The 12,802-nt window shown below is 45.4% G+C and overlaps 1 protein-coding gene across 4 annotated transcripts in view; it reads left to right on the top strand.

Moving 5' to 3' along the window:
* The window catches only part of SHROOM2 (shroom family member 2), a 227,115-nt gene that overhangs the window by 191,646 nt on the left and 22,667 nt on the right, over positions 1-12,802 (top strand). For 2 of the 4 annotated variants that reach the window (XM_059720927.1, XM_019495017.2), the window contains 2 exons: positions 2,196-2,273; positions 3,116-3,877. In XM_059720927.1, the coding sequence (XP_059576910.1) occupies positions 2,196-2,273; positions 3,116-3,877 (840 nt within the window). The remainder of the gene's footprint in view (positions 1-2,195; positions 2,274-3,115; positions 3,878-12,802) is intronic. The other 2 variants (XM_059720928.1, XM_059720929.1) reach the window with 1 other exon arrangement.

The raw sequence follows: 12,802 nt of genomic DNA, 5'->3' as shown, positions 1-12,802 counted from the left end.
CCAACAGTCTCCCTGCAGCCAATCGCCGAGCCTGGGGTGGGGGGTGGTCCCCCACGTGCTCAGCAGTGGACTCAGAATTGGACTGGAATAACTTCTGGTCCACTTCCAGGTCTGCCGCTGAGTATGCAGTGGGCCCCCCTGCGCTCCTGTGGGAAGCTCCACCATCGCAGCATTCATGAGTTCTTGGTACTTTGAGGTATATAGAAACCACATTTAAAGCTGTGTCTATAGCCATATCACTGATTCTCTGAATCAGCATCGAACCTTCAGATTTGGATTCAGCAGAATTGAATTGGGACAGTGCAGTGATCCGAATCAATGAATCAAATCACTGTCCCCGATTCAGGCTAAATCCAAATATGAACTGAATATGGCCCATTTTGTACACCCCTATAAAATGATATCCATCCAAACTTCATCAGCTTTTTATACATTATTTTAAAATATTACTATATTATTTAATTTTTTAGTATTAACCTTTAACTGCACAAATGAATAGTTGTGTGAGCATAATTACCACCATATTTTGTTGTGCAAGAATTTTTTGTTTGTTTTGTATTTGTAAAGGACTCATCTAAACTGTTACTAATTATTTTGCCAGCTTTTCCCCAATTATAGAACTTCTGTCTAAGTAGTTGTATACTTAAAAGATGCATTCAAAGTTGGTACAGTAGGCCTAAAACTAGTTTATGTTGCCACAACTTGGAGTAATTTGATGTTTATCTGGGAGGGAGTTACTTTCAATGTTCTTTCAACTTATTTTTTATACTGGCAGGAGTTTCTAGCAAAACATTTAACTAAGTAGGATAAAATAAAACTGTGGACTGTGCCCAATTAGTGATAAACACCATAAATCACCTTAATAATTGAAATTTGATATAGAGCTGTTGACTTCAGTAAAGTTGCACTGATTTGCAGTAACTGATGAAGTGATCTATAGTTTTCTTCTCAAAACCTGACAGGGATTGTTAGTTCAGGACTAAAAATTATGGTATATAAAAAGACTGTCAAAATAGTCATTCACACAAAAAGATTTATATATGATAGAAAAATAAATGCCAAGATTATTTGGCATTTTGTGTTTTAACTTAGGATAATCAGCCTTAAAAGAAGGAAACATGGTACATTCAGAAAAAAAATTATAATACTACACCTATTAACAATGCCAGTATTAGGTAAATGATTAATTGTTTTATCCACCTACTACGACCTTCCTGTTAAAACTGTGTCTTAGGCAGTTGAGCAAGATAAGTAATGGCATCCATGTAGCTTGTATTTTTCTTCAGTGTTTTGTCTGTAGACAGAGTAGAAGTAATTATGATTTGACACAGTGATCAAGTCTTTATGTTGTGACACACCTTTGTTACAGTACCGTTTCCTTTACAATGTACTTGATGCAAAGGATTAAATCAGGATACCAGACAGAAGAAAGTAGATTTGAACCTCAAAGAAATCAAAAGGAGGTTTAGTAACAGATGGCATTTAAATTATGTGTTGTAGGTTTTCTAGCTGCCTTTTTTTTTAGATAAGATGCTTTGGCTGAAAGATGAAGTGAGCACACTAACATTTTGAAGTTAAAATAGAATTAAACACAATTTTAGTTGCATTTTAAAGTAATTAAAAATGAATACACACTATTTTAATAATGCTTGTGAAATAATACCTGCAGCAGGTAAAGTAAGTTTTCTACTGTCAAATCTTGTTCAGATCAATCTTTTCATAAAGTCAGGTCAAAAAGATAATAAAAGATCATCTATAACAGAAATTTAGGGCCATATTCTGAGAGATATTAGCATCCCATTCTTCCCCCTAATATCAATAGGAGCTGTAGATACTATTCCTTCAGAGTAAGAAACACAAACAAGATTTGTGTTGTTGAGTATAAGTATTTTATTGTATGTAGATGTGAATCCACTATTCCATTTCTTTGTCCTGTAGGATCCAATCCTTGTTATTCTCATGTTCAATGGAAATTTCCTATTCTCTTCAATGGAATGAGATTGAGCCTGTAAAATGTAACATGCTGCTTGATGTTATATTTCATGTTGTTTTGTTTAAATAATTAAAACACCCATTTTTAAAAGACAATTTGTGATTTAGACTTGCCCAGCCATTTTTCAAAATATAGATAATAAAACTGCCAGTTGCACAAGTGAAATAATAGTACTCTGAAGCCTTTTGCTTTTTTGTTACAGCTTCTTTTCTAAGCTTACAGTGTCTCTCCAGCTTCCTCTAAGCACAGAGCAAACCTGCCTTCTTTCAGGCTCTCTGAGGTACTTTTACATGCTTTCTTTCCTTATTTGTCATTAAGTGAACAGAACTCAACTATACTTCATGTGTGTGGTCACCAGCTTGGAGTTGCTTCAGCACAAAAACAAACAGAATTGGAGTAAAATAGAAAAGTACAGTACATGTGTAAAACAAAAGACCTTTTCTACCACAAGCAATAGGTCATGCTGTAGGGACAAAAAGGACCCATCTGTTTTATTTCATAGTAAAATAAACCTTATAAAATGTTGCTGCACCTTTATTTTCTGTTTCAACATCAGTTAATGTTGAAACAGAAAATAAAGATCTCTTTCAACATCAGTTAATAGGTTCAGTACTCATTAATTTTCCATCAATAACTTATATCTGCAAATTCAAGCTCTAGGCTCATGTTAATTTTGCCATGAGAATGAAACACAGTGGACTTTCATCTTTTTGTGTCATTTTGAGAAGGAGAGAGAGTATTTAAGTAATCTACGTTCAGTCACAGACACTGCCAGCACTGTTTAGTGTGAAATTAAAATAGAATTAAACTAAGTATAAAATTTTGCAAAAGAGACCTCCTCCTTTAATTCACGCACATTGTAGAAGAAATTATTCTAGCACATTTGGATATGCCATCTACATTACAGTTCATCAGATTTCCTGCTTGTTCAGATATGCCATGTACATTGTAGAGCCTCAGGTTAGTTCAAGGTTATGTCACATTGCATGTCACAACATAACCTAATATAGTCTGATGGTGCACTTTGATTCATCACATTACATTATAAATACAAAAGAAACAAGTATGATGCACAGAAGGAAATAAGACAGTAGCTGGCTAATGAATTTATTTTCTTTGTAGGCAAGCTGATATACGGACCCCAGAAGACAGTCCAGGAGGACAGAAGGCTCAATTAGACCAAAGTTCAGGACACAAATGGAAGGCATCTACTAGACTGTCTAACACAAGAGAGCCTACTGCTTTGTCTCAGGAGAGCAGGGGGAGGTCAGGAACATTGCCCAGTGATTACAGATACTCACAGGAAAATGTAATAAAGAACCATAAGGATTGCAGCTTGCCTCTTCTCTCTGGTTCTGAGGTGCAGACATCAAATGCAAGCCACTCCTGTCTCCCTCAAGGCAAAGGAGAAGAAAATCAGAGAATAGAGCCAACATTGCTAAATAAGAAACGTGGACCTGCCCCTCAAAGGCCTCCCCCACCAAAACGGGATAACAAACACAGGCACCAGGACCGTTCCACCTCATTGCTTGGTACCTCTGCAGAGTCTTTGCTAACAGTACCCAGCAGGCCCATTCAGTCCTTTTCCCCTACTTCTGGTGAGGTGTTTACGGGTCACTCATCTTTATCTCAGAGTCCTGCAACATTCAATGGAAAACTAAAAAGTGCTCGCTCACAAGAACTCCAGCAAGCATTGTCCACAGAGAATGTTTATCAGCACTTAGAAGAGAAGACTCACCTTAAATCTGAAGCTGCATTATCTTCAAAGTATTACTACCTTCAGAAACCCAGAATGGAGACATCAAGGTCACCTTCGCCTCAGTTTGCACCGCAGAAATTGACCGATAAGCCTCCTGTATCTGTGCTAGATGAGAATCCAACAAGGTATTGTGACATAATAGTACTGTACCAATTATAATCTTTTCCCCTATATTAAAGTACATTGTTATTTTGGAATTGCTTTCAGCAAAGAGGTAAGAATGATCTTTTTAGGTTCATGCAAAGTAGTTGCCCTTTCTGGTATGTCTCATTAGGGAATGTAGGCTTTGAGGCAATAGTAAGTACAACAAAGACTTTTGCTATATTGATATTTCTAGTTAACTCTGTTACATTACTTCAGCTGGTCTCTTGTTTCTTCTGGAGAACCTGTAGATAGAGGTGTTGCTGTGTTTTAATATCTACTAGCCAGTTAGAAACAAGAATAAGATAAAATCTTTTTTAAATGAAAGAAAAAGCCTTTTTTTTACAGAAATCAACTAAGTGAGATTTTTTTTTCTGAGCTATGGGTGGTTTCTGATCCATTACAGGCAGAGAACTAAAAAATTATTTTGAAAGAAAATGACATCTATTTTGATGGCATCCATAACAAAACTTCATGTTAAAGTTAAAGTATGCTGCCTGCTTATGCTTGTTATTAAGTGGCATTGGCTACAGTCAGTTGTAATGTAAGCCCTTCCTATTTTAGCATATATTGTCTGTGTCTGATGGTCAAATAGATTTTAAGTTACTTTGTATTCTAGGTGGGTGGCATCCAACTCCCAGCTGTTTTCCTATAGGATTATAACATGCTCCAGGAGGTATAGGAATATCATTTTCATTAAACACTTAATTTGATGTTATAATTCAGGAATGAAAGAAGAAATAAATTATTCTTACTCAATGAATTGTGAGGTTGCTATAAACAGCAAGAAAGACATGAGTTTTCGTTAAAGGTAAACACTATTTTTTTCAGTTTTGTCCATGAGCTATTTTGTGTATGCAAGCTCAGTTGTTTTCCAAAGGAGTCATACAGATTTAACCATGCTATCTTCAGTTTTTTCAGATTTAAAAAAGTGATATTTTGAGGGTTGGAGTGGGGTTGGAGTGTTGTTGTAGCCACAGTGGTCCAGCAAATACATGAGAAGCAACATTTTTTGGTGATATGTCTTTTAATGGACCGACTTTATAGTTGGGAGAGATATTAGACAAGCTTTTGCATGCTGACAACCCTTTTTCAGGTCTGAGAAAGAAGTAGATGGTAGTCTAAGCTAAATTATAGATGAAATAATGATTTAACTCCAAATGAAAACAGTCACGTAAAGGACCAGAGGAGATTTGTAAACTGGGAGCCAAAGAGAATTTGTCAGGAGTATCTTCAAAACAACAGAAATGCATTTGAACAGATAATATAAATCTGTAGAAGAGCAGGGGGAAAGGGTTGTTGTTATCTGTGGAGTGTAGTGAGGCCAGCAGAGATAGCAGGTAGATTGTAATGAGCTGTAAAGCCATTGTCTGCATTTAGTCCATGGTTTTCACTGTTCAGTAAGGTTATGGATTTTTTTCAGGGCTTGCCTTTATAAAGGTGTTTTGTAGAGTTCCCTTGAGTACAAGGATTGTGAGGTCAGAAAAGGAGTGGTTGTTCTGTGCAAAGTGTTCTTCTAGTGGTGATTGTGTATTTCTCTGTGAGTCTCTTCTGGAGCATCATGGTTGTTTTGTCTCATCCACATCATTTCTGTGAGGACGTTCTGTGATAGACATATACAGAATTTGTTGGTTCTGGTGGGTTCATTTTGGGAGGGGGTGCTGATTGTGGTGCTGAGATATGTTGACAGGTTTTGCATTTAAGATGAGATATTTTGAAAACAGTACAGGATTTTAGTCACACATCTTTTATTAATACTTTAAAAATCTCACCAAAGATAGTCAAGATATGTATGTACACAAATTGTTATTCTCAATAAGTGATTAAAATACTTGCCTAGTGAAACAGCTGTGTAACAAGTAAGGGAAATGTAGGCAGTGTTCTTTATTATTTCATGTAAATGGAATACACTGAGTAGATTGGCATTAATACATTTACTCTGATGTTTGAACAATTGTGTTTGAAACTTTTTCTGATTCCTTGCATGACAGTTTTCAGATTCATCTCATCCTGTTAATGTCTGATCATTAACATGCAACTGGTTGCTCTTGTCTGAGATTGTACATCTTGCTGATGACAAGGTGTTGTAAGAAAACACCCCTGCCCCATTATAGTTGGGATTTTGTTGTGTGAGGAAATAAAACACTTGTGCTGTATAAATAGATATTCTTCAAAACAAAAACCCCTGCAATCATTAGTACGTGTGGAAATTTTAATCTGGAATTGTATGACCATTTTTCTAGTGCTCCAACACATGATGTGAGAACGTTCATGGCCAAGTTCATGCAGGTTCACAGATTGCAGTCAGCCTAAACCATGAGATCATCTCGCCTAGCCTTTTTGCAGGCCATAATGTTCCTTCAGTTTCCCCAGCATTGAGCCAAGTGACTCTTGTGCCCTTGAATTATTTTCCTTTGCAAGTCTGAGCTACACACTTAAACATAGTTAAAAGTTTCCCTGGGGATTTCAATACCCCGTTTTCACTAATTTTAATAACAACTAGGTGGCCAAATCCCTAAGGGACAACTGCCAATCTCAGTACTCAGTACTCAGTAGTTGCTAACAAATGTAGAATTTTTGTAAAAAGGGTATTATTTAGGGTACAGGAAGGCCTTAACCGGACTCCATTCAGAATCAGTTTTCACCTGAAGCCTTTATGTAGGTATGTATGCTAATTATCCTGCCAATGGGTGTGAGAAATGGCATGTGATACCAAGGTGGTATTTGAAAGTGGTTGGAGAAGAAGATAAAGAAGTTTTCATCACATGAGCTTCTCAAGATACCAAGGGCATGCTGTACCCTTTCTATGACATACATGAAAACACTGCCAAAAACAAGATGTACTCAACTGCATCTCTGCTGCCTATGCCAGTCCCTTCACTTCCTTCTTTCTGGGATTGCCACATGCTAACCAGGAACAATTAGTTAATGTCCTTAGCTGCAGTTGGAAGGGAGGGTAAATATGCATATTAGAGACTAACTAAATCAGATATGTAGCATAAGTTGTCCATGTAAGCCCTACAGAAAAATGAATGAACACCAAACTGATACCAGTACAAGAAAGATATACAAGCCACTTTAGCCTCCTGGGAAATTTCTATCACTGACCTCAGAGTAGCTGTTAACAAAACAAAACTTTAAAAGCTGATTAGAATGCAAAATTGCAGAACAAGAAATTGTCTACAGACTAGATTCTGTCAAGTGTAGGGTGATCATGTGTTCTTGTTAAACCGGGACAGTCCTGGATTTCAGAGGCTGGTTTCTACTGGCTATTCAAAATTATAATGGACGTCCTGGAAACACAGGGGTGCAGGGCACAATGTGGTGGGGGGTCAGAGCAGTGTGGAGCACCTTGCAGGTGGGCAGAAGGGCCCCAATGCCTGCCTAGTATGCCTCCCTGGCCCCATTGACTTGTGAGAACACAGGTTGTGGGGAGGGGGGACAGTGTCCTGGATGTCCTAGATTCTTTGTGGTCAACCTAGTTAAAGTGTGGTCTAAACAGGGACTACAGATTCTTATTCCATTTACCTGGGTTAGCTTTTGTGACCTCTTTGGCTAGAGACAGACATTCAAAAAACCCGAGCCTAAACTGAATCAGTCTTTGCAGATTAGTCTAACCTGCGTAGATTGAATCGATTTGCAAGAGAACAGACATTCACTTTCTATTCCAAAAATGCAGCCACATGCCTGCAGTAACTCGGTATAGAAGCCAGGCGGTGTTAGAACGAGCCCTCCATTCCCTTGTGCAGCAGCTGCAAGGCTGGAGAGAAGCAGACCTGGGGGGCATGGCCAGGTCCCCTGGCAGGCTGCTAAGTATGATTGGGGAGCAGGTTAAACTCCCATCCTGGCCTGCAGGGACTCCAGGTAGGGTGTGCCTGAGGGTGGAGCGGGGGATGCAGGCCTTGCCAGGCTTGTCCCCAGGTGGGGAGGGGAATGTCCAGACACCAGCCTGGGCAGCACCTCAGGTGAAGGGAAGTAGGAAGGGGAATTAAACTCCCCTGTCTACCTTCTCAGGCATGGACATAGGGACCGCAGCTGAGGTCTGCCCGGGTTTCCCTCCTTCTCACGGCTCATGTGGTAGGGGGTGTGGCCAGAGCTGGCCAGCATGGCCCCACCATGACATCTGGGGCTGGGGCTGGGGCTGGGGTTGGGGTTGCAGCTGCAGTGCTGAGCCAGGCAGGCCCGCAGGTGCTGCTGAGGGCACGCACAGAGGGGCCAGCCCAGACTGGGCTACAGGGGCCAGGCCCTTCCCAGCAGACTGTGGCTCAGGCTGGGGCTGTGGGAGCTGTGCAGCCGACTTGCTCCCAGCAACCCGCACCCAGGCCGGGCCAAGCTGTCACGGAGCCTCAGCTGGCTGGGAAGGACCCAGCAGGGCTGGTCCAACCTAGGCCCCAGGGACAGGGCCTTTTCCAGCTGGCTATGGCTCCATGACAGCCCAGCATAGGTGACAGCTAGCTGGGCAGCAGCGCAGAGGTGATGCAGCTGTGGGCAAGTACTTTGACAGCCAGACTGGTCACACAGTGTTAATCATGGCCACAGCTGCCCAATCCTGCTTGGTGATGCCGGCGGTCCTGGAGCCCGGCAGCCACCCACCACGGGGGCTCTTGTGCCCAAAGCCACTGCCACTGCCATGCCTCCATCAATCACTATGCAGCACTTGGCCAGCTGCAGCTGCATCAGAAGCTGCATGCTGGCCAGGACCGGTGGTGCTGTTCTGCCTCCCTCACCTCCAGCTGCCACTGCAACCCTTGGCCCTGCTGCTCTGGGTGGACAGGTGGAAAGCTTCAGCCTGACAGCTGCTGCTCAGCTCATGGAGCTCTAGATCCAGCTCCTGGCTGCCTTCTATCCGTTCCAGCTGCCCTGCACAGTGAGCAGCCCCTGCAGGCATGTGGAGCAGATGGAAGGCGGTCGGGAGCTTCAGCCAGATCTCTGTGCCATGGGCAGAAGCTACTGGGCTGAAGATTCCCCCTTTGCCCCTTTCCACTACCCTGAACAGCACAGCAGGAGTGCAAGGAGGAGCCACTGGAGACACAGGGATCACAGCTGCAGCCGCACCAGGAACAGTCCCACCAGAAGCTGTGCACACTGGCTGGGGCCTGCAGCACTGTTCTGCTCCCTCATCTCCAGCTCCTGCTCCTGCTTCACTGCAGCGCTCCAGGTAGGTGGAAGCTTCAGCCTGGTGACTTCTGCCCTTTGCATGAAGATCCAACTCTAGCTCCCAGCCACCTTCCACCCACTGTGCCCACCTGCAGGGGCTGTTCATCGCACCAGGCGGGTGCAGTCAATGCAAGGCAGCTAGGAGCTGGAGCATGAGCTCCATGCACTGTACAGAAGGCATTAGGCTGAAGCTTCCTACCCACCCACCCAGGGTGGTGTGGCAGGGGCAGCAGCGGCAGCTGGAGGCAAGGGAGGCAGAACATTCTCACCGGCCCTGGCCAGCGTGTAGCTTCTGGTGTAGCTGCAGCTGGCTGGGTGCTGCACAGTGATGGACAGAGGGCATGGCAGTGGTTGCAAGCACACAAGCCCCCATGGCAGGCAGCTGCTGGGCTCTCGGCCTGCCAGCACTTCCAAGCCATCCTGGGCAGCCACCGGCACGATTAACACGTCCCATGTGGCCAGTCAAACTGTCAAGGTGCCCACTCACAGCTGCAGCTATGTCACCTCCACACCATTGCCCAGCCAGCTGCCCAGCCATTCTGCTGGGCTGGGCTGTCATGGAGGCGCAGCTGGTTGGGAAGCACCCCGCCCCCACGGCCCAGCCCAGGCCAGCCCTGCCAGGCTCTTCCCAGTCGGCTGTGGCTCCATGACGGCCTGGCCTGGGCGCAGGGAGCCAGGAGCAATCCACCCACACATCTCCCATGGCTCGAGCCCAAACTGCAGCCCACTGGGAAGGGCCCTGCCCCCATGGCCTATCCTGGGCCAGTTCTTCCACACCCACCCTCAGCAGCACCCGCAGGCTGGCCTGGCTCAGCTTCCCAGCCCCAGTAGGCAGATGGCAGGGCCATGCTAGCTGGCCAGTGCTGGCCACATCCCTGCCACTGTAGTGGTGAAGGGAGTGTTAACCTGACAGGAGCTGCTTTGTTCAGCCAGGCAGACCCTGGCTGAAGCCCCCAAACAAAGAGGGGAGGGAGAGGGGAATAAGCCCCCTCCTTGCCCCCTTAGCCTTAGGGGGCCATGCTTGGCCACCCACCTGTGTGGGCCAGGAGCAGTCCGAGGCCCTTGGGGGTTTTTCTTTGCGCGGCGGGCTGTGGCCAGCAGCCCGGACACACTGGGTCGGGGAAGGCAGGCAGCACGCTAGAATTAGGCATGGACGCTTAGTGGTTGATTTAAGATTATTTTACTTGCACCGAAGATGGTCGTGGTGCAGGCAGGAAAACTTGCTTGAGTTGCAGTTACAAAACAAAACAAAACTCGAACCTGCAGAACATGAGGGTACGTCGCAATGGGGTTTCGGCGACGGGAAGATAAACCTGCAGGACTCGAACCCGGGTAGAGCTCTGGATTCACTCACACGAAGTTTGCTAGGCTCCGTGGAACTTGCACACAGGGAAGGGTACGTTGAGGGATCAGGCGACGACGGGGAGAGGCGAGAGGTTGATCAGACCCCTATAGCCTTCTTGAGATACACGCTGGGTCCGATAGGCTCTGCAGCACTTAGAGATCTTCACGAGACGTGAAGTTCTCCTCCTCCTGATAGTCATGCAGTCCTCCAACTTGGGCGGAAACCGCTCAAGCCTCTTATACGGCTAGCAAGCCAATCGCTAGCCGCCACATGGGAATAATTTAGAACTGGCCAATAGTGGGGCACAAATTTGAATACAAATGGCGGGAACTCCTTGCAGCGTGCATTTCTCTTTTTGCAACTAAGAAATGCACCCTGCAAAGAAAGCTATGAGTGGCGGGAAATAATTTAGCAGTGCCGAAGCACACACAAACAAAAATCACACCCTTGGGTTGTGACACCACCCACCACTGCTTCACTAGAAAGCAGAGGGGTGGGGCCAGCCCTGCTTTCTGGAACAGACAGCACAGACCAGTCCAGGGCTGAAAAGCATTCTCTGGATCTTCTCTAGGTTATCCACATCCCTCTTAAAGTGTGGCACCCAAAACTGGACGCAGTATTCCAACTGTGGTCTGACCAGTGCCCAATAGAGGGGCAGTATCACCTCTTTAATTCTGTTCATCATGCATCTGCTGATGCACGATAAAGTGCAGTTAGCTTTGCTGATGACTTTGTCACACTGACGACTCATGTTCATCTTGGAGTCCGCTAGGACTCTGAGATCCCTTTCCGATTCCATGCTGCCAAGCAGGTCATTTCCTAGGCAGTAGGTGTGCTGGACATTTTTCCTCCCTAGGTGCAGCACTTTGCACTTCTTCTTGTTAAATCACATTCTATTGTTTTCTGCCCATATGTCCAACCTGTCCAGGTCTGCCTGTAGTTGTTCCCTGCCCTCCAGTGTGTCCACTTCTCCCCACAATTTTATATCATCCACAAACTTGGGCAGAGTATACTTCACTCCCTCGTCCAAGTCACTGATGAAGACATTGAAGAGTATCAGTCCAAGGACCGAGCTCTGTGGTGGGACCCCACTGCCCACACCCTTCCAGGTCAATACTGACCCGTCGACCCCCACTCTCTGGGTACGACCCTCTAGCCAATTTGCCACCCACCGGACTGTGTAATCATCCAAGTCACAGCCTCTTAATTTGTTCACCAGTATGGGGTGGGATACCGTATTGAAGGCCTTCCTGAAGTCTAAGTAAATGATATCTACCCCTACTCCTGCGTCCAGGTGTTTTGGAACCTGGTCATAAAAAGAGACTAGATTTGTCAGGCATGATCTGCCTGCTACGAGCCCATGCTGAGGGGAAAGCAGCAGAGTTTTTTCCTGCTGGGCTTTCACATATATGAGCCTTAATAATCTTTTCAAAGACTTTACCAAGGATGGAGGTGAGACTGACTGGCCTGTAGTTGCTTGGATCCTCCTTCCTCTCCTTCTTGAAAATAGGGACCACACTGGCCCTTTTCCAGTCCTCCAGGACCTGGCCCATGCGCCATGAGTGCTCAAGTATTCCTGCCAGTGGCTGTGCAACGACATCAGCCAGTGCCTTCAGTACCCTCGAATGGAGCTCATCCGGACCTGCCGACTTAAACACATCCAGTCCTTCCAAGTGACTCTGTTATGTTCTGTTACTGGTTTAAACTAGTTTCTGATCACTTAAACTGGTTTATCCGTAACTTCTGTCCCTAGCCCTGCCTAACAGCAGCGGCGCTGGGAGTGGGGGCTGGGGAGAGGCCTACGGTGAATTTTGGGGTGGCTGTAGCCCTCCTCCCAGCCCCCTCCCAGCTCTGCGGCTGCCCTCCCTGAGCTCATCCCTGGCCGAACCCCCTGCTGGGAAGAGCTTGGTGCCTCCCCAGCCCCAGCAGCAGCCCATCGTCCCCCTATGCACAGATCCAGGGGCACAAGCACCCCCTTGCCTCCCCCGGGGTGTGTGCAGCAGCAGGAACCGCCCCCCAGACGAGCTGCTCACAGCTCTGTCCCCTGCTCTACCCTGGCTGTGCAGTGCCTGCCCCAGCCCCCGCCTCCCCCCCCCACCCCCCCCCCCCTTCTCACACAACAGACTTATCAGCCAAATGCCGCTCTCTATGCTGCCCGGCTGCATATTGGAATCAGATCAGAATTGGCCAATATGGTTTATTTAAAAATCCACCATCAGTCCAAAAATTCTGTATCAGTATACCCCTACCTTCTACCTGACTTCAGACTAACATGGTTGACTTTCTCTTTAACTAGAGGTAACACTGCTTAAATTTAATAAGTCATGTATGTATTTGATAATCTCTTGTTTTATGCATCCACCACATTTAATGTACCACATATCCCTTGGTATAGAGGTGAGAGAAT

Source organism: Alligator mississippiensis, chromosome 1, assembly GCF_030867095.1.
Source record: "Alligator mississippiensis isolate rAllMis1 chromosome 1, rAllMis1, whole genome shotgun sequence".
Lineage (NCBI taxonomy): Eukaryota > Metazoa > Chordata > Crocodylia > Alligatoridae > Alligator > Alligator mississippiensis.
Note: the sequence above shows the minus strand (reverse complement) of the source record. Positions and strands in the feature narration are given on the sequence as shown.